This window comes from Crocodylus siamensis, chromosome 8 (genome assembly GCF_052110815.1).
Source record: "Crocodylus siamensis isolate JL-2025a chromosome 8, ASM5211081v1, whole genome shotgun sequence".
In the NCBI taxonomy this organism is placed as follows: domain Eukaryota; kingdom Metazoa; phylum Chordata; order Crocodylia; family Crocodylidae; genus Crocodylus; species Crocodylus siamensis.
The window spans coordinates 78,659,210-78,684,893 of record NC_143402.1 but is presented as its reverse complement, the minus strand read 5'-3'; the positions used below and the strand labels follow the sequence as shown (position 1 = coordinate 78,684,893).

The 25,684-nt window shown below is 45.6% G+C and overlaps 1 protein-coding gene across 4 annotated transcripts in view; it reads left to right on the top strand.

Annotated features, from left to right (window-relative positions):
* RPTOR (regulatory associated protein of MTOR complex 1) overlaps window positions 1–25,684 on the top strand; it is a 258,055-nt gene that overhangs the window by 110,725 nt on the left and 121,646 nt on the right. For all 4 annotated transcript variants that reach the window (XM_090059359.1, XM_090059361.1, XM_090059358.1 and 1 more), the window contains exon 6: window positions 5,849–6,024. In XM_090059359.1, coding sequence (XP_089915485.1) covers window positions 5,849–6,024 — 176 coding nt within the window. The remainder of the gene's footprint in view (window positions 1–5,848; window positions 6,025–25,684) is intronic.

Sequence of the window (25,684 nt, the reverse complement as noted above, 5' to 3'; positions counted from 1 at the left end):
AGGGACCGTGACCCCATGGAGAGGGGAGTTCAAGAAGAGTGGTTGCTCCTCAAGGGAATGATCCTCAATGCACAAGCTAAGTCTGTTCCATCTCAGAGAAAAGGCAGCAAGAGGGCACAGCAGCCCCCCTGGCTCTCCAGGGACCTAGCAGACCTCCTAAGGCTAAAAAGAAAGACCTACAAAGGATGGAGGATGGGATTCACCTCCAAGGAGGATTATTCTGCATTGGTGTGGTCCTGCAAGGAGCAAACCAGGAAAGCCAAGGCTGCAACTGACCTCCAACTAGCTTTGAGCATCAAGGACAATAAAAAGTCCTTTTTCAGGTATGTGGGGAGCCAGAGGAAAAGCAAGGGCAACACTGGACCCCTGCTGAACCAGATGGGGCAACTGACGCCCAGGAAAAAGCCAACCTATTAAATGGGTACTTTGCGTCAGTCTTTCATCAGTCCCATGGGACGCCCGTGCCCACTATGGGACACGGCGGTCCGGGTGAGGGAGATCCCCTGCCCTCCATTAATGCTGACCTTGTGAAGGAACACCTTGAGAAGCTGGATACCTTCAAGTCAGCCGGCCTTGACGATCTACACCCCAGGGTACTCAAGGAGCTGGCGAGCATCATAGCCCAGCCCCTGGCACGGGTCTTCGAGAGCTCCTGGCACTCTGGTGTAGTACCCGAAGACTGGAAGAAGGCCAATGTGGTGCCTGTCTTCAAGAAAGGGAGGAAAGTGGATCCGGCCAACTGTAGACCCATCAGCCTGACTTGTATCCTGGGGACGATCTTTAAAAAGTTTATTAAAGAGGCCATCCTTAATGGACTGGCCGACGCCAACATCCTAAGGGATAGCCAGCACGGGTTTGTTGCGGGTAGGTCTTGTTTGACCAATCTCATTTCCTTCTACGACCAGGTGACCTATCACCTGGACGAGGGAGAAGAGATTGATGTCATATATCTTGACTTCAAAAAAGCCTTTGATCTGGTATCCCATGATCACCTCTTGGCCAAACTGCCCAGTTGTGGCCTTGGCTCCACCACGATCCGCTGGCTGGGAAACTGGCTCCGTGGTCGGACCCAGAGGGTTGTGATTGATGGCAGTCACTCATCGTGGTGTCCCGTGACCAGTGGGGTCCCTCAAGGCTCTGTCCTTGGACCCATACTGTTCAACATCTTCATTAACGATGTGGACACTGGAGTCAGGAGTGGACTGGCCAAGTTCGCCGATGACACCAAACTTTGGGGCAAAGCATCCACGCCAGAAGATAGGCGGGTGATCCAGGCTGACCTGGACAAGCTCAGCAAATGGGCAGACGAGAACCTCATGGTGTTTAACACCGAAAAATGCAAGGTTCTCCACCTTGGGAAGAAAAACCTGCAGCATCCTTATAGGTTCGGCAGTGCTAGGCTGGCTAGCACTATGGAAGAAAGAGACTTGGGGGTCATCATTGACCACAAGATGAACGTGAGCCTGCAATGCGATGCTGCAGCTACTAAAGCGACCAAAACTCTGGCTTGCATCCGTAGATGCTTCTCAACAAATCCCGTGACATCATTCTCCCTTGTACTCAGCCTTGGTGAGGCTGCAACTGGAGTACTGCGTCGAGTTTTGGGCTCCACAATTCAAAAAGGATGCGGAGAAGCTCGAGAGAGTCCAGAGGAGAGCCACGCGCATGATCAGAGGTCAGGAAAACAGACCTTACGATGACAGGCTGAGAGCCATAGGGCTCTTTAGCCTGGAAGAGCGCAGGCTCAGGGGTGATCTGATGGCCACCTATAAGTTTGTCAGGGGTGACCACCAGGATCTGGGGGAACGTTTGTTCACCAGAGCGCCCCAAGGGATGACGAGGTTGAATGGTCATAAACTACTGCAAGACCGTTTCAGGGTGGACGTAAGGAAGAATTTCTTTACTGTCCGAGCCCCCAAGGTCTGGAACAGCCTGCCAGCGGAGGTGGTTCAAGCACCTACATTGAACACCTTCAAGAGTAAATTGGATGCTTATCTTGCTGGGATCCTATGACCCCAGCTGACTTCCTGCCCTTTGGGCAGGGGGCTGGACTCAATGATCTCCCGAGGTCCCTTCCGGCCCTAATGTCTATGAAATCTATGAAATAGAGTTTTGCTAGTATCTAGATAATGAGAGGGATTGGATAGCTCATGGATCATTAACAGCCATCTGTTTTGTATACCAGAGGTGGCCAACAAGTGGCACATGGCAGATTGGAGAGAGGGCAGGCAGGCAGTACAGTGGCAGATAGGGCTGGAAGCAGAAACCAGAGCAGCAGACGAGGCAGGGATCAGAAAGCAGAGTGGCAGATTAAGTAGAGGAAGAGAAACGGAACGGCCCTTAGGGAGTACGTGGGGTTAATTTGCGACATGCCTCCCTCTACTGCCATAAACAGTGGTGGTAAAGCCCCAGCATAGCGTCTCTGAACAAATTCATGTTCTCCATTTAAATGTGAGTTCTTCTCATTGGTATTTTGCTTTTATTCAGCTCCTTTTTGTTGCAGCCTTTCTAAAAGAAAGCTAATCCTTCCCCCCAGCCATCCTTCCTATTTGGAAACCAGCCCGAGCATTTAGAAACTAGATCTCCTGCTGCTGGCTTCCTGTTTATCATCATACCTGGCACCAGGGAGAGCAGCAGAGGTAGTAACCAATGTGCACACTGGCAGATAGTGTAACGGGCTATCTTTGAAGGATTTGACCCCATGCCAGCATGGCAGGAAACAGTGCCTGCAAAGCAGGGAGTAACCCATTTAGAAAATACCCAGCCTGTGCGTTTCCTAAAGCCTGAGCTCTCACTCTTGCATGTTCTCAGAGTAAAGGCACCCAGTTATAGCTCTTAATTATCCAATTAACTAGCTCCAGTGGGTTCTGTAAGTGTAAGTAAATACACCATAATTGCAGAGAATTAAGCAAGCTTCTGAAGTGCACTGCACTGACAGTGGGAAAACAACAGGCTGCTTACTTCTGATTAACTTTCCATAATTCAGACTCTGTGGAGCACAAAATGAGGAATTAAGAGGGGAGCAGAAAGGTGGGTCGATATTCCTAAAACATCACTTCTGCATTCTTGTTTTTCTGTAGGCTAATATCATTTTTCTATTTTCAACTTCCCTTATTGTTTGAATTTCTTAGCATATTCCCTTAAAGCTGTGTACCTAACCCTAACCCTAACCCTAACCCTAAGCACGACCCTCCTTTTGCATGTCACAAAGGGCGAGGTTGCTGCACGTGTCTATTTGTAATGGGCTGCGGTTGAGTGGTAAAAGCCCATCTTTTTCTCCATGGTTACTTTGCAGAAGGGATAAAATGATTTATCCTGAGAGGCTGGATGGCTCAAGGAATACCAAAGCTTGATCCTTTCCTCATTTGTTTGAATGTAACTAGAGTGGTGTTAAATGAAAAGGTGAATTCATATATTCAGTAGATGTTAATATACCAGATCCTCACAAACTAATGTTCACATCATATTTGTGGGGGGGGCCCTTAACTGAGCCTCACAGTAGAGAGGCCAGCCAAGGATTAAACAAGCCAGAAAAGATGAACAGAAGAGGTCAGAGCTGGGAGGTTTGACCTGGAGAAGTTAGCACTGCTTTTACCCCTGCCCATTTTGTTTTGTGTCTAGAAATTGTCAGTGCCCAGCACTTCTCATCCAGCATAAAATTAGCTAACTTAACATTTTCCTTCTAAAAGAACTCATATGCACTGAATATGCCCCCTGCGTGAGCCCATCCATCAAGCATTAGTAACCAGAGGCATGGCTGTGAAGGGCTAACCCCCTCCATCCTGCTCCCTCTGACAACTTTCATCCCTCTGCAGTTATTCAAGTGTATGATTGTAAAAGCCATGCCGGAGGTTACTAGGGCAGTGCAGTAGAGATGACCAGAGGGCTGGAGATTGATGTGCAGAATCGCTTCAGATTCACCTGGGATGTAGTGATCCAGCCTTCTTCGTGGCTGGAGGCTGCCCAGTTTGATGAAGGATGATGGGAGGTATAGCAGCCACCTTGGAGAAAAGTGAGAAAACTGCAGAAAACTGTGGCTGCAGCTCCTGAGGCTGATTCTTTATTTTTTCTTAAAAAAGCAAAAACTTTAGAAAATATGACTCATGATTATATCATGAGAGTGCAAATCTGAAAGCTCTCCACAGCTTGTACTAAATCCTTCCCCACAGCCAATGTGGGCAGTTGTGCCAGACTGGGGGGGTTGTAACCCCTTCCCACAGAGGGCTTTCATTCTCAACGAGCTCTTCTGAGACCACCACACTTACTTCCTGTGATTATGTGGGGAACAGTTCGGTGTATAAAGGTTGTCTGGATCACTTGAGGGTCCTTCTTTGTTGTCATGCATAGTACAAGCTGTTGACAGGGCAGTGAAAACATTACACGTATTTTAATTTCCCTGTTTTGTTCACTCAAGAAGCTGCATACGTACCCGAGGCCAAAACTGCAGATGTTTGGAAATGTCTCTCAAGTGTTTTTGTCTCTCCGCGTATTTTAAAGAGATGCTGGAAGAAATACCGATATTGAGCTTATAATGTAATCAGCGCTCTTAAACATCCTCTGTAACATACAGTCTTAGGCAAACTTTGGATTGCTATTGTATTGCAGTTCTCAAAGCGTGTCTGGAATTCGAGGCGCACATTATTTCTGTTTCAGAAAATGAATCGGTTGCAATGATGCAGCTTCGAATTGTGAAGTTAAACTCTCACGTCAGGCTCTGTCCTACTTTTACCAGGCCCTGCACATGTTCAGGTAGCCTGCCATTGTCCTGCTTTTTACCAGTCCTTTTCTTTGAAAAATTGATTCTTGTAAAGCACCTGGAGTGGAGGAGTTGAATAGCATTTACCCAAAGCCTATTCTTGGCTGCAGCTGAAGGAATGCCGTTAACTGAGTGTATTCCATCAGTGCACGACTGGTGTGAAGTCTGCACTGACACATCTGCTACCGCTCCCAACCTCTCTTTGTGACTCGGATTTGATGGCTGTGTGTGCCCAAACCAATCATAGCTTTTAGCAGAGCTGTCACTGTAGTCCTAGGAACTAATTTCTTGTTTAGAGCTGTTCGGCATTGCTGATGCTGTTCTAACTCATCAAGCTGATGTCGAAAAAACTTGAGTGATATGTACTAGTCTGGGCAAAACTTACAGCTCAGAGATGTACACATTCTCTATTCCCTGCCCCTTTTTCATAAAGTATGGGCTGGAAAGCTGGACCTGCCGGTACACTTACTGATCTCACCGCACACTTCTGCTTCTGATCCGTGAGATGCTTTCTGCCTTCCCCTGGCAGTTTTCTCTTCCTCTTCCCTCTGGCTTGGCTGCTAGGTAGAAGCGAGTCTTCCTGGCAGCGGTCTGGTTAGCGTGGGGCATTCCCCTCACCTGGCACTAGGTCCTCAGTTTTCATGACACTGAGCTCTACAGCAGTTGGTCTCCTTTCCTTCTTTCAGGGCTAAGCTGTTTCTCCACTTTCAGTGAGTGAGAGCAGGCTGCAAGGAGGGCGCACTCTTTGCTGAACGGTGGGCAGAGCCATAGTTTATTCGGCTGAATTCGACAGCGCTTGGTTCAGAGGGGCAGAGCTTTGTGGACCGAAGAATCCTCCCAAGTGATAGTTCAGAGCTTACCGTGTCCCAAGTTGCTACTCTAATTAAAAGCTGATATCGTACTATAAACATAAGTAAATGAGAGCTGCTCACTCCTGATGCATTAATATTGTTGCTGCTTTCACAACCGCTGAATCCAGTGATCCACTGACCCTGGGCAGCTTCTGGCAAGTGGTTTGCAGAGTTGTGTTCAGGTTGTTTTCTGGATGGCTGAAACCTCCAACTGATTCATTTATTTTGATCTCTCATCAAGGTGGCTGCAATTAACCCTAATCATCCACTTGCTCAGATGCCTTTGCCCCCGTCCATGAAGAACTGCATTCAGCTGGCAGCATGCGAAGCCAATGAGCTGCTTCCTATGATCCCCGACCTGCCGGCTGACCTTTTCACATCATGCCTTACTACACCGATCAAAATCGCTCTGAGGTGGTAAGTGTCTTGCCTGTTCTGGGGAGAAAAGTGCATGGGCTGTGAGGCTTCTCTGTTGAACCAATAGACTTGTTGATCCAGATGCTTTATGCGCATTACAGTTTCTCTGCAGCACTGAATTACAGGATTTGAAGCATGCACCTGGGACAGCATTTCATTAATCAAAGGCAGGAAGGTGAATATATTCTTATCTTCTATTTATTACATTTTAGAGTCCAGGTGGATACTTGGGTTTGCTCAGATTAAGGATCTTATTGTGCTGGAAATTAAAGGAAATCTGCTTTTTCACAGAGCAGAAACATCACCCAGTACAATACAAGTTCTTGTAAATTATCTTTCATACAAGCTATATCCCAGGTGTTTGCTACATGTAAGAGAGTACAGTTAAAGATCTGCTCTAGCAAAGGAAATTGAGAGGAAAACAAGAGAGAGAGATGTTCTGAAATGTTCTGTCTGCCACGTTGACTCAGCAGAGAGAGGAGCCTTGTACCGGACAGCAGTTCTTGTGCAACAGTAGAGGGATTTGGGGTGCACAAAGAAAATACCAGGGATAGGACAAACATCTGTTGTGGGGAGAGTCAGTTGTAGGTGCCATGCTTAAGGCCCTGGGTACCAGCATGCACCAGTGTCTAGAAGGCTCATGGCTAATGAAAGATCATTTCATTTAGTTGTCCATGAAGGTTCTGGGAAAAGTCCAAAGTCCTTGGACTAATTGAGTTGCAATAAAAAGGTGCGAGGAAGCTAGCTTTAGCATGGGCTATTTTGTCCTCCATCTGTGGTGCTAGTTACTAACTTGCTTAGGGTAATGGGCTTTCATCCCTGTATCCTCTAGATAAATGCCCATATCTAAACTGATAGCAGCAAAGCCCTTGTCACATGGGGCTTTGACTTGATGCAAGCGCTAGCGAGATGTTTTCTTCCTCCTTCTGTCATGATTGTAAATTTTATGTTAATGAAGAGCCTGCTGCTCACCTGTTTTTTGTGAATGACTGACATTTGCGGGTTTATTTGCCCAGGATGGGAGACAAGCTGCTTCCTCCTGCAGATGCTACTGTTCTGGCTTACTGCAATCAGGAGGTGTGGAGTTGAGTTGTGTGAATAACGGATTTTTTGTTCAGGCAGCCAAAGTGGAAAATTGGAAAAAAGGAAATTGCTTTGAGTCTAAATTTTTGTGTGTGTCAGTTAAAGGGGGAATCATTTGAGGCTAACCTGAAATGTTTTGTTCTGAGTTATTTGACCTTTACACACATGCGCACACACTTTGAATTTAGCTCAATTTTTAAAGAAAAATGACACTTCAGAACCCAAAGGCAAAAAGTTCTGCTTAAAAAATGTCAATGTAAGTCATTGTAGCAGAGCCAAAACTAAATGTCTCGTTTTGAAAATGTCCAGGCAACATGCTTGAACATTTTTCAAAACTCTCTCTCCTTTTTTTTTGGCCAGAACAGTTTACTGGATTTGATGTAAATTCTCAAACAGTTTTGGTCCACCTGAAACTCCATTTACTGTTGGTAAAATAAATAAATACATAAATTGGCCTGCTTTAATGTGGATCTGGAGCTACTTTACAATGTTAAGTGTATGTTATTTGTGTAAGTGGAAAGTGGGTAGTTCAATCAGATGGCTGCATATACACAGTAGAAGGATAATAGCTTTGTGCATCTCATTGATCCACTTTGAGGGATGACACTAGAACCATTTGGTTTAATGTTCATCTTCAGCTTCCTAACAAACAGATTAATTCGTTAAGGAGGGTGATCGCTGTTTGTAAATGCAGAGGCACCAGAGCCTGGGTAGTGAGACAGAGCTTCAGAGGAACTAAGGACTTTGAGAGAGTTTGCAGTAAAGAGGGTTCTGCCTAGCATCTCTGACAAATGGGGTGGTCAGCCTCTGTTAGGCTTGCAGGCAAACACTTATGGTTTCAAAAGTCCTTTTCCTCTTTGCTTTGTTCCTACCATTCTCATTAACCAATGCTTGGATTTAAGAGAGCTTTCTGGACTCTGTAGTGAGCAACTGTTGGTTACTGCTCCAAAGGGAAGGCTTGTGGGTATTGAACCTATTTAAGACTGATGATCAACCACAGCTGGTCCTACATGGCCCGGCACCTGGCCAAAATATGAGAATCAGGGGATGCCACTTCCAGACAGGTAAAGGCAAAGGCCTAACATCTGAGCAAATGCAGGTGTGGCCAGAGGGTGGGACAGTGGTGTGGTTAACCTTGTCACCAGAAAGCGCTTGTACATAGCTGGGTTGACTGCAAGGCTCAGTGCTTGCCCAGATATTGAAACCCATGCTCACTTCTGTCCTGAATCCCAGTCTCTCATTTTCACATTCATAGCTTTCCCATGTTGCTGGGTTTTGGGTTGTAGTCGTGTTGGTCTAAGGCTATACTTTACCTTTTGTCTTTCTAATCTCTACCTATTTACATTCTCGCTGACATCCTGCCACACTTTTAGCTTCTCTTACTCCTGGAGTCTCAGCCCAGCAGAGACTCCCCATGCCTGAAGGAGGGTGACTGTGTGCAAAAGCTTGCTAAGTACCTTTTTTCCAACTGCTGAGTTGGTCTAATAAAAGATATCACATCTACTCGAAGAACCTTGCCTGCCGAAGTTTCCTGTGTACATTTTTATCTCTTTGAGGTAAAAAAGGATATTGTGTTGAGAATGACAAGCATCTGTGTGTTTATAAGGAACCCAGAAAGAAGCTATATATTATGATCAAGAAAATACTATTCCAAAGAAATATTGTGGATGATATATTAGTTACTGTCAGATGGTTGCTGTCAGAACAATTTCAGGTGTCCCGACATTTGGAGATGGGAGCAACTGGATATAGTTGTATGCAAGTTGTTGAAATTCCCTCTGTATAAAATGTTAGTGTAATGACAAAATGCAAAATGACTGTGGTTTTTTGTTTGTTTCTTTGGGGACAGTTCAAACCCAATAGAAGGGACAAGAAACAGTGAGAGAGCGCTTTGACATGGAGAAGTTTGAGCTGATTTCCAGAGAGAGAATTTGTATCAAAACTGGGAGGCTTAGTATATATACAAGGTCAGTTGAAATGACAGCTTTTAAGGATGTCTACGGAGAGAGAGCCAGCTAATTTGAGCAACTCTTTTGTGTGTGGTGCACGTATTTTAAATGAATATGGTGAGCATACCATGGTAATACTTACAGTGCAAAGGTACCTAATAGACAAAATCACTTAACATGGAGTTGCAGTAGAACCAGAGCCTAGCCTGCCCTGTAGGGCAAGCATTGATCTCCCGTGACGTGCAGCACTTATCAATGGAGCTGGCTTAGAGCAGAGTGAAGCTTGGCTGCAAGCAGAATGAAAACCTGTTGAATTAGTAATTTGGAATGCTTGTTCCTCTGCGCTTTATTCCAGCTCCACTGCACACTCCATCCACCAAAGTGGGGTGAGGAAGGTTAAAGCATTTGGATGTGAAAAGCAGTTTTTGTTAGATATGGGTAGGATGAAGGGTCCCATCCAGAAACATGTAGCATGGCCAAGCCAGTGGAGTTCTCTGCATGTTTTACCCATGTAGAAAAAGCAAATTTTGGAGCGGGGATTTTTTTTTTTTTAAAAGTTCCCTAATTTTTATCAACATAGAAAAAATATCTGGGGTGACCAAGACAGGCTCTGGAACATGATGTACATGAAGCTTAACAATAAGTGTTTTCAGTTTCTGGTTTGTCACTCCCCTGGGACAGAGCATGGGCTTGCAGATGCATTGCTTTTGGGCAGATGGCAGTTACAATGCCAATGACCTCAGCTCACCCACTTTTTAAAACCAGTAATTACATCTCAATTCCTTGGTATCAAAGTCGTTCTTACTGGACATGTCTACACGAGATGCTTACTGTGCAGTAGCCTAATAATACCGCGCAGTAGCATGCCAGGCAAAACCCATGCTAATACACTACTGTGCAGTGTTGTTAGGCAACTAAAAAAAACATGTGTGCCAGCTCTCCTGCACAGTAACTGTAGGTACTGTGCATTTAGTTAGTATTTCATTAAGCAAGTACTATACTAATACGCAATAACTAATATGCATTAACGAATGTGTAGAATTAGAGATGTGCCCACTGTCTCTAATCCATTGTACATCAGATTGATCAGTATTGTTTAGCGAGCATGCTTTTCCCCCTCTTTCTTCTCTGCTGCCTTGCCATTCTTGGTTCATTGGTATTGTTTGAATACCTTGCGTACAGTGCAGCAAACCATGACACTTGTTTGTGGAATTCAGAAATGATTATTCATTGCTATTAAGCACAGTATCTGCAAAACCAGATTGACTTCCTTCATTTCAGATGTGTGATACTGGCTGTGTGTTAGTGTCCACTAGCAAACAATAATTTGATATAAAGATGGGAGCTCTTAGGACATTCAGGCGTTCTTTGCATTATTACATCCAGGCCTTCTGAATTGCTTTTGGAAATGTAAATGTATGCAGTTCCTGAATAATAGCTACCTAATTGCATGGCCCAGGCTGGTGAAGCCTTCACAGATAAAATTTATGACCCAAGCATAAACTCATTGGTTGATGTATCCAGCTCTGTGCTATGTATTCACTGCGCATTGTTGCAGACAAACAGCTAATGAAAGAATCTCCACTTTTACGTCTACCTCACTTTCCTTGTCAACTGAGCAAATGAGCGGCTGCATCGCCGGAACCGTTTCTATCTAGACTGACAGCACACCAAATCCAATAAAGTGAACACAAACCCGTTGTGTACCGCTGACTGCACGAGCTGAAATGCTTTACAGCATGGTGTGGCAATTTGGATTATCCATGTACAGTGTGTGAACTTTGGTTAAATGCTATGAAATTGCTGTATTTGTAAATGATTTCATGTGTAGTGAGTCACCAACAGACAACAGGGTCCCTGATATGTATTGCCCATCCTGTCTGGTAGAAGCAGTAGAATAAACAATGTGATATTTTTAACCCGAATGAGTCAGTCAGTGGTTGATGCCAAGGAGGATGGCCAACCCATGTCCTTCCTGCCTTACTTCTCCATAATAACAAATAAAATAGGTTAATCAAGTATCAGTAGGGAGGGAGAAGGGGCGTTTGAAAAATCTTAGTACAGGAGAACGAAAGGGAAGAGGTTTAAAAGACAGAAGCACTGACTTTATGTGCAGAAAAGCTACTTTTTTACTACAGTACTTGCCATCATCAAAGGAGGCCTGCTTAAGTGGAGAGAGCAGAAGAAAACTGGCTGACAGAGGGAGATGCAAGATTGGATCCAGGGCCCTTCGGAGGGCACTGACCTAAGCCTAAAAAAGTCCTTGGCTGTTGAGAAATCCAAGGCATAGAATAGCATCTGGGTGTTTTACTAGTATCTACATCTCCTGGGCTATCTAAGGGCAATGATAACTGTGCTAGAGGAGCGCTTGGCAAGCCTGCCTGTTGTGTGCTTTAGCTGTCATGTCCCCAGAGAGAGAGGCTGAAAACCAAACCCACACATGAATGAATGTCCTCATGAACCTAATTGGTCTAATAAAAGATACTGGATTTACCCAATGAGCCTTGTCTGCTTATGTCCTTAGACCAACAGGGCTACAACCTACACCCCGGAGAGCCTAGAGCACTTGCCCCATGAGGTCCCACTTGCATAAAGGGGTGTACCAAGCAAGTGCTCCAGAGAAGCCAGAGGAGATGTTGTGTTGTCTAATCAAACTTAGGACATTTAAAACATGCTGGACCGAAGCAGAGCAGCTTGGAGAGTGCCTAGAAGAGAGAGCCTGACTTTCCCTGGGTTTATTCAAGAAATAATAGATGTAGGGGGGTTGGGGGCTACTGTTTTAGAGGCTGCCTCCCAACTTTAGTATAGCTCTTAGGCTAGCTTCTAGCTGTTCTCTGGTAAGGCGTCCCTTCCTCTCGCCACTGTGAAAAGCTACTCCTAAGTAGCTGGGCTCCCACTGTCCTCTGTGGATTGGAGCAAACAAGACTTTCCATTGGTGTCCTTCTGCCATCCCTTGATAGGGTTCGGATTTATTGGAAACGCACAGTAATATAACTTAAGCTTCATCATGAATCTTCTCTCCAGACATGATTGCCTCCAGAGTGCTTCTGTTGAGGATCTGTGCTGTCCTAGTTTGTCCCCTCTGTTGCCGCACTGTGCTGTAAAGCATTTCAGCTCATGGAGGCAGAGGTCCTTGTGTTTCCCTTGGATGTTGTATCTGACTTTGTATATCATGAGTGAAGACACCAGCCGCACCCGTCCCAGTGCATCAGCATGGCTTCAGCTGCAGACAGTCCTGACTCCTGCCAGCACCCCTCTGAGCCTGTTTGACTGCATCTTGGTAGGGATGGGGAGGAGCGGGTTCATATTCTGCTGGTAGGTTTAACGTGAAAAGGAGCCATGTGTTTGGAAGCCCATTAAAACAAGCATATTTTAGCATATGGAGGGGACAGGGAGGGTATGCTAAAATATGCTAGTCTTTGGGAGGGGGCACTTAGTTAAGATCCTTCAGTAAGCCATGCAGCTAGTTCTGGCACACATGCTTAGGTGAGAGCCGAGATTATGTGCAGTTCAGATCAACTGGGAGCTTTCAGAACACTTGAGTTATTAATACAATTCAGGAAAATAAATTTGGGGTAAAAATATAGGGTTTTTTTTCCTTTTTTTATTGGTTAGTGTGGAAAGAAAAATTGCTGCTTTCTGTACCTTACTGTCATTATGCACAGGCTCCAAATGATTTCCATGAGTTGTCAAGAAATATAACCTACAAATCAACTGAAATGTGGATTTTTCCCTACTTCTAGCTTCCTATAGTACTTCTGGGCATTCAAATAATTGTCCAGTGCAGCTTTCTGTATAACTTTGTATGAAGTGTACAGAGTGAGGTGTATGTTATTGGAAGTAGGAGTCGGCAGGATTCAGCATAGCTATCTACAGATGCAGAGCCTCCCCACTTCACCAGAACCCAGCAGGGCTCCAAAATTAATCACACTCTTAATTTTTTGTTACGAGTGCTTTGGGGCCTGGTCTTGGGCTGAAGGCAACCCAGTGAGCCGATACATCAAGATAAGAAAGTCCCCTAGTGTATGGCCCTCTCTGGACTGGAAGGGCTGTGGGAGCATTTGAAAGCAGCATGCTGTGGTATTGAGCAGGCTCCTCAGCCTAATACTAAACCATCTTGCATTTGTTTCTATAGTGTCTGCCTCCCGGAGCACATTTCACTACTGTATATAGTAATTGTTCACCCACAACGTAATGGAGCCACCTTTTGTGGTCATTAGCAATTTGTGACAATGGTGCCCATATGTCTCGGGCAGGAGGTAAACGGCACTATAGATGATCAAAACTTAAAGCTTTATTTAAGGAAACAGATGTTGACCTCTTCATTTTGGTCAGGACACCAAAGCTATTGGTCATGAAAGGGAAAGTGTCTTTTAATGACCCCAAGAGGGAAAAGCTGTGGTTTTTTACCCTCTTAAAAATGTTTTTTCCAGCATTTTAGTGCCACCACCAATCTGTAGGAATAGCATGACTTGGACCAAACAGCAGACTTTTGTCTGATCTTCTGACTCTTCCGCCTTTTTGTGGTAGGACTTAATAGTATTTATGTAATTTAAACTTTGTTTGACAGCATTTAGCGTGCAAGAAGTCTGTAATAATACATGGTGGGTATGAAAGCCCAGTCAATAGAGTGGATGGCGCAAACAAGCTGCAGCAACATTTAACCCAAGCATCCATTTTCAGTGTTTCAAACAGCACGTGCCATGGGAGTGTTTCTGTAATTTGGCAATGGGCTACAGGCACGTTTCTGCTGGCAGGTGGTCTCCGCCAGTGCACGTCCCCATCCCTGCAGAGCTGCCAGAAGCTGTACGGCTCCACGATGGCAGCTGGGTTGGCATGGGGCATGATGCACCCTGAAGGCATCTGCTCCTAAAAGTGCTGTGGCTGCTGGCATTTTAGTGTTTACTAAAAGCAGAAAAGCACAGGTGTGTGGTTGGCCTAGAAGACCTGAAGTTCCTTCCGACGCTTGGAAGCACCTACTCTGGACTCGCTCAAAAGGCGTCTGGATGTTTATCTGGCTGGGATCATTTGACCCCCACAGACATCCTGCCTGTGGCAGGGGGCTGGACTCGATGATCTCGCAAGATCCCTTACAGCCCCTAATGTCTATGAAAGCCACAAACCCTAATTTTTCTATGATCTACATGCACTTTCTGGTGACTTCCCTCTCTGGCTGAAGCCTTTAGGGCACCGCATATATGGGCGCATTGACAGCTTTGCTAGCAGGACCTGAGCTACGCAGTGCAGATGCTTATCTTTAAGCACCTAATATTGACCTCCATGTTGCGCTTCCATAATTGAAGTGACTCATACGGCTTCCAAACTTCCGGGGAGAACCAGACCACATGAAATCCTGCTCTGTGGTAATGTCCTAGCTGCAGGGTTATAATACTGGAAGGATGTGGGAGGTAAACCAAATCATTTGGGATATTAACTTTGTATCCTAACTTGATTTTTAAAAACTCCTCCAAGAGGACAGATTACAATGCTGGGATATTCTGAGGACAGGACGTCCGCTCCTGTGATTTGACACTGGAATCTTTCTCAGCAATGGCTTTCTTGCCTTGTACAGCTCCTTAAGAGGTTGGTTGGGGGGAATAGTTTCATTAGAAATTTCAGGTTCACAGTAGAAATCTGTGAAAGAAATAATCTGTTTTCACCAAAATGCTATTTTGGTTTCTCTTTGAGAGCTCTGCTTTTTGTAACATGTTTGACCAGGTGCTGCAATATTATGCTGCATGGTTTAAGGGCACAAAAAAGGGAAAAGGGCAAGAAAGTTGACCTGGATGAAGAGCATAACTGTTAAGCTGTTGTTATGTTGTTCATCCAAGTCAACTTTCTTGTCCTTTTCCCTTTTTTGTGCCCTTTGAATGAAGTGCTTTAGTTTAATATTGGAGAATGGTTTTGTTTTTATTTCTTTGTGTCAGTTCTCAAATTGCCTCCGTGGCATTTGAGGCTTTTGGCTTTCCAAAAAAATAATGAAGTCATTTTTGACACTTCTGCAGTTTATATGCATGTGCATTGCATGTACAACACGACACAAGTTTCTAGCATTCCCATATACACTTGTTTATTCTCCAAAGTAGGGCTTGCCATTAAACATTTGCTTTTCAGCAGGACCAGCTACTTGGGCTCAATGCAGCTGTACCACACGGCCTTCTCGGGGCTACTGTCTCTGTGCTCCTGCCCACGAATCATTCTCTAGGGGAGGCTATTAAACCCCATTGCCCTGCCAGTTTGGACATGCTCTTTCCCAATATGGAGCTCACCAATATGTGTTGTGTTTGTTGAAAGAGTTAAAAGATCCATTTAATCTTGCATCGACCTAAGATTAATGGCACATAAATATCATCACGCCTCATGTGGCCGCATACAAACTCATTGATAATGGGGACAACAGAACTTTCAGCCTGGTGTTAAATACTGAATCCTGACTTAAAGTTTATCTCTACTAAAAGTAGGACACAGAGATGCTGCATAAGTACAGAAACCTTTGCAAATCAGGTAACATCAGAAAACCGTTAAACCTTGTGCGACTGTTTAGTTGAATGGAAAGAAGTAGGGGCGGTGAAGCTTTTGAATAGGTCTAGCAGGGCGCACAGATTGGTGCATGCACTTGCACGGAGAGCATTCTCTGGTTTGCTCAAGCCTTTCAAAGAGGAATGAATGCCACAGGTTATTTTCATGTAAAACACAGATTTTCTGTATTGCCTTTCCTGTGCTATTGGAGATGTGGAGCTAAAGCTGTTTGAAATGGTTCCAGGTTCCAAAAAACAAATAAACCCCAAACCACCACAACCCAAAAGCATAAAAAACCTTCAGGGCACCATAGACATAGAGAACAGTGCCTTCCTGTGAGTTGGTAGGATTCATTATTGATTGAGTAGGCTTGAGTAGCTGCTTAACACGGTACCTTTTCAATCATCTTTTAGCATTTAGATGCCATGATGTTACTGAAGAATACTTTGGGAGGGATGCAGGAAGAAAATGAATAGGAACCCTGAAGGCTGTTATCTGCCTATTTTTGTTTAAATGCTCCAATTAGTCCCCAAAGTAGGTCAGGCAAAAGGATTTACAAAACTGGAGACTGAAATCAATATTTCTGTGAGTTAAAAAATCCAGCAAAAAAGTGAGCACAGTGTTTCGGAACACGAAGTCTCCCGAAATGAGCATGTTGCAGTGTTGTGCCTCTTGTATGAGAACCGAGAAATGAAATTAGGAACTGAGTAGACATAAGGAAACAGATTAAGTTGTTTGCTTTGATCACACTGAAACAGAAAAGACATTTGAATAATTAGCATTGTTACAATATTCATATTTCAGTAATAACCATTAATATTAAGGATGTCCATGCAGAACAGGGAATCAGTTATCCGAATACCAAACTCTCCAGAGCGCTTGGTTATCTGAATGCAGCATGTGATACAGTCACAAGCGGTGGCTACCAATAGAGAGAGATCTGCTTTAATGATTGAGGAACAAACTGAAATAACCAATGGACTGAAAAAAGGCTTGTTGCATGTATTGTCTCTTTAAACATTGATTAGCCGGACAGTTTGACTTAAGGACAGGATTTTGGTCCCAATTAGTTTGGATACTTGGCATTCCACTGTATTCTATTAAATCATTATTTAATGCTATTCATATTTATTAATGTTCTGTGTTGCTGTTGAATTATTAATAATGTTTTACTAGTGTTTCTGTGTTGTTTTTTTAGCTTCCTGGATTTCTGTAAAGCGTTCTGAAATGTATGTGATGTCTGTCATACCAGGCTTGGACTGGATGTGAGCAATTATGAGTTTGGTGCAGAGTGAGGGCCTGTTCTGCACCGCTCCTGTACCTCCTCCATCTGTGTCCCAAAGCAGAATAAAGCCTTTGTCCATTCTGCATCTCTACTTGATGCAGCAGAGACTTCACTAAGGCAGGTTAGCAAGGGCACGTGGCATCAATAACCTTGGCTTTTCCCTACATACCCTGCTACGGGCAGTTGAATTACTTGGTGGCAGGTGGTTTTCCTATGGCTTGGTTCCTCTCACTCCCCATCTGGAGCTAGAGAGACTTGATGTGTATAGGTGCTGGGACTTGCCAAATGCACACTTTGCTACTTTGTTCTACAAACCACAAAATGAAACGGACTGAATTGCTAATCTCTGAAGTGTTTCTACAAAAAAGGACATTTTTAAACCTTACATTTGATTTCTGTTTTCTGCACAAATCGATTGTGCTTTCAAACTCCATTTGTGCCACTGACTTGTCCGGGGGAGTGACGCATAATGTACTTTCCCTGCAGTACTGCCCGTCTCGCTAGCCAGGAACGATTGGGCTCTTACATCGTGGTACCCAGCAGTAAGCACTAGGCAGTGGTTCTCACCAGGCAAATAGGTCCTTTCATAAAAACAGAGGGCATGTGAGTGAAGGAAAGAAACAAATACCCCCCTAGACATTGGTAGTATAGGAGGCAAAGCACAAATAACCAGTGGTGAAAAGAACCATTCAGCAAATCCATTTGTCTTGGTGCTGAGCACAGCCAGTGGAATCTTATGGAGTGCTTTGCTCACTTTAGACCTACAATTCTGACACAATGCAAGGGGGAGGACCATAACGTGCAAGATGCACCATATATAAGACAACTCCCCCTTGCCCCTCTTGTGAAAGCATAAAACCATAGAAGAAGAATTTGGGGCCATATTTATTATAATTATTTTTCATTATGTAGCCTTGATGCATAAGGTGCATCTTAATTTAGACTGCCCTTTTTCAGGAGGAAAAAAAACATATTGTATACCAGAAAACAGAATAACCTTTCTTAAGAAGACATGTAGAGGATTTGTGGGTAGCTGCAGTGCAGGCCACCTACCTCCAAGACATCATGGCAGTGAGCATTTTAGATGGACGTAGAATTGCCACTGAGTTGTTGGAGCTTCACCTTTTACAGGTAGGAGTGCAGCAAAGAGAAACTAGTTTAGACGGGGAAAGAGCCAGCTCCACCAGGCCACCCCCTTCTAGGGGCCCTTCTCTGGATTGTGCAGAAGTGAAGACTCCTAATTTAACCACATCTAAAACAACCCCTGCGTGGCAGCAAACCGCTCGGAGAGCCAGGCTCCCGCTCTGTAATTTGATTCAACTCTGGAAATGATTTTTGCCATTTAAGAAACTCCCGTCTTTTTCCCTTCCTGTCCCTTAAAACCTTTCAGCTTCTGTGAACAAAGCAGGATCATTTGCATTTAGAAGGAGCAAAAGAAAAGCAGGTTTTTGTCATGGGGCTTTTGAAAGTTTCACGAGCTTTGCAAATCCATTTTTAAGTAGCGATTGAAAAACTTGCAGGGGCAGGGTAAGGAACAACATGCATGTTCCCCTTCCTAGACTGGGAAAGAGAGATCTTATTCTGAGCAGTATGGTTGAAAAGAGAGGTTCCTGCCTCTACCGTGACAGGTGGAGCTGGTAATGCTTCCTGTAAGTAAGCTGTCCAACCCTTCCCATTTGGGGACCTGGATTTTAGTCGATAATAACCGTGCTATGTTACCCATAGGACTGACATTGTCCTGAGAGGTGTCTGCCTCAAAGTGAATTCTGTAAGAAAATTTCAGCAAAAATGGGTGGCTGCTTCTAAGGCAAAGATTAGGGGGAATTTTGCCCGTGATGAAATAAAATCTTGTAGCAGCTTTCTTGCCTCTGCACTTGGCAGCAACTGTTTAAAACCTGGCAGGCGGTTGCCCTGGTGCCAAGGATGTGCCTTTTGCTGCTCTTGCAAGAATTCATTCACGTGTGGCAAAATTCTCAACATAAGAATACTGAGTGAACAGAATGTGAACAGAAAGTTGAGGCATATTTGATAACTGGGGGTGGGAAACGGAACAGACTGGACAAAGACCGGTGGGGCGTGGTGGGGTTGGATTTGGAAGAGGAGCCCAGGGAGAGATTCTGGGATTGGGAAATTAAGGGAAGACTGAGATTGGGTGACAAGGTGTCTTGGGTGAAGGGGCTTGAGAATAGCTGGGCAAGGGGGCTGGAGGAGGCAGAGACGAGCCTGGGGCAACAGCAGGCTGCAGGGATTAGAGTAGAAGGGGTGAGGCTTTGAGGGGAACTGGCTGAAGGATCTGTCACCACTAATAAACATTCCCCTCCAGAGCCACAGATGGTTCAAGCCTTGATGTTCCTCTGCTGGCCGCAACTTGTGCCTTTGACTGCCCTCTAGCAGCTGGTCCACAGTAGAGGATTACAACCTACTACTGCTGGTGATTACTTTTGCACCCAGCAGTGGTCTGTGCTGTAGATCTGCATGTTTTACCTTAGCTCATAGAATAATGCTGACAGCAGCCTGATGGACTTTAACTTTTGTTTCCTTTCTCAGACTCAGGAAAACATAAAGTAGTCATAAAGGAATGGAAAAGTTGCAAAATCAAATGTCCTAACATTAGGAGAAGGCTGGACTTAAATTTTCTGGTGCAGTTGGGCCTTTCTGAAGGTTATGGGATGATTTTCTTGCTGTGTCTCTACAGCAGTGACTATACTGATGAAACTCCTGACATGGGGAAATGTTTTTTTTGCGTGCTCTCGAGACCAAAACATGCTTGCAAGAAGCCACAGCAAATCCAACACAGAAACACCATTATATATGCATGGTATGCCAGGGATTGGAAGGAGTTGAGTTGTGTATCTTTTGAGACTGCATGTTGTACCATGAATCCGCCTCTACAAGTCATTTTCTAAAATGGTTTATGCATGAACAACTGTGTGGTGTTGATGTAGTGAGAGGAATAAGTTTCCCTTATACTGTGCAATCAATATGCACCCTAAGGCCTGTTCTTGGAAGTCAAGCTGAAGTTCTCTGAAGAGTTTATATCAGACTTGGGTACCAAAGAGCGTTTATCACTCACTTGTTCTCTAGTAGTTCTCAGCTAAGATTGTGGGCTTAACTGCTCAACAGTTCAGTGGGTGGAAAACAGGCTGCGTGGTAGGACCCAGAGAGTGCTCATGAACGTTGTCCTGGCGAGAAGTGGGCAGTGGTATCCCGCAGGGGTTCATGCTTGGACCGGTGATTTTCAACATCTTTATAAGTGATTTGGATGTGGGGGTGAAAAGCTCACTGACCAAGTTTGCGGACAACACCAAGTTATGGGAGAGCATGGCCATGCCAGAAGATAGGTTGCAGATACAGGTGGACCTGGACAGGCTGGAGAGCTGGGTGAACCAGAGCCAGAACCAGATGAAGTTCAACACCAGAAGTGCTCCATCTGGGGGCAAACAATTCCCAACATACCTACAGGCTCAGTGGCAACAATTTGACATGCAACCCGACTGAAAGGGACCTGCGGTAGCGATTCACCATCGCGTGAACATGAGCTGGCAGTGTGAGGCGGTGGTCAGCAGGGCAAACAACACGCTGGCACACATCAACCGTTGCATCTCATGCAAAACTAAGGCAGTGATACTCCCACTGTCCTCTGCGCTGGTGAGACCGCAGCTGGAGTACTGTGTCCAGTTCTGGGCATTGCACTTCAACAAGGACGTGGAAAAACTTTAGAGGGTCCAGAGAAGGGCCACCCGTATGATGAGCGACTTGCACAGCAAGCCATACAAGGAGAGGCTGAGGGACCTGGGCCTCTTCAGCCTACAGAAGAGAAGGCTGAGAGGGGACTTTGTAGTGGCTTACCGCTACATCAGAGGAGTGCATCAAGGGCTCAGTGAACAGCTATTCACCAGGGCACCCCGGGCAAGACCAGGAGCAATGGATACAAACTCCTGGAAGGCCGCTTCAGGCTTAATACCAGGAAAAATTCCTTTACAGTCAGGGTGTCTAGACTGTGCAATAAACTCCCTCCAGGGATGGTGCAGTCACCTACCCTGGAAATCTGCAGAAGGAGACTGAACAGTCACCTCGCTGGGGTCACTTGACCCCAGGCATCTTTTCCTGCCTACTGGAGGGGGACTGGACCCAATGATCTAGAAGGTCCCTTCCAGCCCCTGCCAATCTGTGAATCTAGTGTCAGGAGTGACCAAAGTGGACCAGGCATTCTGCAGACCTAATGAAAGATGCAGCTCCCACACTAAAGCATTTGTAACCTAAAGTTTCTTCATCTTTCATTTCAGCTCCTTGAGTTTTGGTTTCGGCAGTGGGATCACTTTCTAGAAACCTCTTCTTTTGTAGGCTTTCCACAGGGAAGTGGGTTCCCACTACATCCCTAGGTTGGAGACCAGGTGGTCACAGGAGATAGAGGAGCAAGGGAGCTCTAGGAAATGCATCCAACCAATCTGGACACGAATTGGACTGGACAAAAGTGAAAGAATGCAGTTCAGGAGGTTTTTTTTCCTGTCCCATGTGCCACATCGCCAGTCTGATACATGGCTGAGATTTTTGAGAGGGAGGAAGGGATTGAAACGTGTTCTCCAGCATCTTGATGCCATTTGGCTCTGGGTGTCCATGTTTGTCCACTGTGAAGATGTCACTGAGTGTTTCTCCTAGTGCATGGCAGAATGTGGAAGAGATAAGACTGCTTCGGTCTAATTTACACAAGAAGGCGTGTGGCAGTGGTGTCTGTCCTGTTAGGGAGCATGCCTAACAGTTGTCAGACTCCCTTGCTACTAGGTGATCCTGTGTTTGCCATGAGCAAGTCAGCATGTTCCCATCCACCTCTGGCTGGGAAGCTGCAGTCCTTGTGCAGTGATGCAGATCTTGCTGCCATCATCCAGGTTTTTCTCACTCCAGGATTAGACTGTCAGTAGTTAGGGTTATATCTTAAATCAACTTGGAAGCTGAAGCTAGTTCAAAGTGCAGCAGCCTTCTTGTTTAAATGTTATTATAGTTTCATAGTTTCTAGGGTCAGAAGGGACCTGAGCAGATCATCTAGTCCGACCCCCTGCCATGGCAGGAAAGAATACTGGGGTCATATTACCCCAGCAAGATGTTCATCTAACCTCCTCTTAAACACCCCCAGGGTAGGAGCCAGCACCACTTCTCTTGGAAGCTGGTTCCAGACCCTAGCCGCCCTGACCGTGAAGTCGCGCCTCCTGATATCTAACCTAAACCTACCCTCTGCCAGCTTGTGACTGTTATTCCTGGTCCCTCCTGGCGGTGCTCGGGGGAACAGGGACTCCCCCAGTGCCTGCTGGTCCCCCCTGACTAGTTTGTAACAGGCCACAAGATCCCCCCTCAGCCTTCTCTTGTGGAGGCTGAACAGGTTCAGGTCCCGTCGCCTCTCCTCATAGGGCCTGCCCTGTTGTCCCCTGACCATGCGAGTGGGTTCCTCTGGACCCTCTCCATGCTGTCCACATCCCTCCTGAAGTGCGGCGCCCAGAACTGGATGCAGTACTCCAGCTGCGGCCTGACCAGTGCCACATAGAGGGGGAGGATCACCTCTTTGGACCACCTCTTTGGAGGTGGCTGTTCTGGTCCCTACTTAGGAAGACGGAGGCAAAGAAATCGTTAAGCATGTTAGCTTTGCCGTCTAGTGTGACGACCAAGTTTCCCATGGCGTCCTGCAAGGGCCCCACATTACCCGGGACCTTCTTTTTACCCCCTACGTATTTAAAAAAGGACTTCTTATTGTCCTTAATCTGGGAAGCTAGCCCCAGCTCCATCTCTGCCTTGGCCTTCCTAACTGCCCCTTTACAGCCCTGAGCAAGTACAGAATAGTCCTCCCTGGTGATGACCCCTTCTTTCCATTGGGTGTAAGCCTCCTTTTTAGCAAAGAGACATTCCCGGATGCTTTTGTGAGCCACGGAGGCTTGTGTGCTCTCCTGCTCCCTTTGATCCTCGTTGGGATTACCTTCTTTTGGGCTTGGAGGATTGTCTCCTTAAGGAGCGACCACTCTCCTTGGACACCCGGCTCCCCTCCCCTCCGGGACCTCAGCGCTTCTCCAACTATCCTCCTTAGCTCGCTGAAGTCTGCCCTCCTAAAATCTAGGGCCGCTGCCTTACTGCATGCCTTTGCCACCTTGCACTGGATGGCAAATCCCAGCAGGCGATGATCACTGTCGCCCAGGTGGTCGAGCACCCGCAGCCCCCTGACCAGGTCGTCACCCGTGGCCAGCACCAGGTCCAGCAAGGCGTCCCCCCTGGTGGGGCTGTGCACCTCCTGGGTTAGATGGAGGTCCTGCACTCTGGCCAAGAACTATATGAGCGTTCAGACCTGGCTGACTGCTCTTCCCAGCAGATATCCAGGAAATTCAGGTCCCCCATGACTACCACATCCTTAGCCTTCACTACCTCTGTGAGCTGACCCAAGAATTCCTGATCGAGCTCTTCTCCCTGGTTGGGAGGTCTCTAGTAGACTCCCACCGTTAAGTCTCTTTCCCCTCGACTGCTGGATTTTCACTCTGTTAATGATTGGTCCTGATATTTTGGAGTCCGTAATGTCTAAGCTTTGCCCGTCTGAGAGATGCCACTCTTCCCCCTCAACACCTTATTTCATAGAGCTGCACAAGCTGGACTGCCTTTTGGGTCATGAAAGAACAGCTTGCAGGTGGTTCTCCACGAAGGCTTCTTGAGTAGCCTGAACCTGACTTCTGGGACACCCTGCAAAACCGTGCTCTTGAAAAAGGAAGATTGAGCTTGATGCAGGAGATGTGTGGATTTTTATTTAGCAAGCGCTAGGGATTTTTGGATAGTCTGCAATACGTGAGCTTTCATAGACTAAAAGATGAAAGGTGATGACTTGCTATCATCCACCTGGGTAATGAGGCTTCCTGAGTAGCAATTTTGGAGAAGACAAAAATTGTTTTTAAGCATGTTTAACATGTGGAAGAGTGCACAACCTAGAAAAAGAGCAGTTTGTCAGCCATACCGCATGTGGATGTGAGCCGGGTGAGATGGAACTGGCTTTATGGTTAGGGGCCTCAACAGAAATCTGGCAGACCTGGACTCAAGCTTCTTATGTGACCTTGTCCTCAAGGTTATTTAAACATGCTGTGCCTCAGTTTCCCATCTGTTCAAAGCGGATGGTGAATAATTTTCTTCCCTGCAGGGATGTTGCAAGTCTCAGCCCATGAATGCCTAGGAAGTGCTCAAGTACCAGGGTGATGCATGATGGCTCGAAGTTTTTGGTAGGGCATAATGGATAACTGCAGTGGAACAGCCCAACTTTCAGTGACATTTTGTTGCAGGGAGATATCCTGTGGGATCTAAAGGGAAAAAGAAATTAATTTCTACATCATTCAACTAAAACCTATGAAACACACTGGAGGGCTTTTTTTAATCTTGTTTGTGCCTTTTGCTTGCAAAAGGAGCTCTGATACTTTCTGGGCTCATCTTGCTTTCTGTAGCCCTGCTTAAAATTCTTTCCAGCTCTGTAAGAACTGGGATTAGCTGATTTTCTTCTTTTACCAGCCTTATGGATGAGAGTTGGAGCTTGGCATTGTGCCATTAGGTAAGGAGAGATTCAGAGCTCTGCAATAACTTCAGTTTTGGAGCCCTCTAATATAGGCTGACTGATTTTTGGATATGATGCATGGGAGGACATTTTGCATGGTTTAGCAGTATACAATCCACTTGAGCGCTTTCTTTGACTTCTAAGCAGTGCTGCTCTCAGCATGACTTCATAGCCCTGTATTTTTAAAGAGGGTCAACTCTGCTAAAGTTGTCATTTCTGATTAAAAAGGAGGCAGGTACTTTGTACTGCTGTAACATTTGTTTTCCTCTCATTCAGCACCACAGTGGAAATTGGTGGGCTATTCTGCTGGTCTTTCATGAGTTTATGGTACAAGGGCTTTTTATAACCCATATGAATGCAGGTGATATTTGTTTCTGACTTTCAAGGAGAATCTGTTGGGAATGACCCAGAAAACGTGTGCGTCTTGAAAGGGAACTCTGGCCCTTTGAAGCACCTGGGGAGGTTATCTTTGTAGGAAGGGTACAACCAAAATGAAGGCAGCAGGTTTGATTTAGGTGGGAAGTTAAACAGGTTTCAGAACTGGAAGCTCCAGGATTTGGTTCCATTATTTGTCAGACTGCACCGGTTATCACAAGAGGGTAGATCAGCCATTGTCTTGAGCTGAACCCTTGGAGGACAGGTATTAACTATGTTCCAGTTCCTCAGACCTGTAATATTAGCTTACATTTATGTTCAGCGTCTTCCACCCTCATCAGCCTCCAACTATGTATGGAAATACCAGGATCTGTTCACCAACCATGAAAATGCAACCAGCTCTGGGGAAGATTGCTGCAAGGACACAGCATCTCTTAGTAACACTACCCACAGTTTGATGCAGAACAGTTGGACAACACTGAATCAGTGTTGCATTGTACGGGGAATCTGAGGAAACAATTTAAGTGCCTAGTTGTGATATATCCAGGACATCAAGGATAACACCCTTTCTTCTCTTTCAAGTGGTACCTAGGACTCTTTAATGGCTTGAAGTGGCCAGAATTTGGGGACTGACTCACCCAAAAGATGTCAGTTCCTGTAAGGCAGAGCCCCCAAGCACCATGCGGAGTGACTGAATCAGTAGTGAGTCAGAAGGGAAGTCTGCCATCACTTCCTGCAGCTCCGCTCTGTTTTTCCTTGAAATTTTCACAGCCAAGTGCGAAGCAAGCCAGAGCATATTTGTCACGTAATGTCTTTGGCGATCACCGTGCAAGGTTATCCGGCTTTGGTGAATTAAAACAGGCATTTTAAGCATGACTTTTGCTG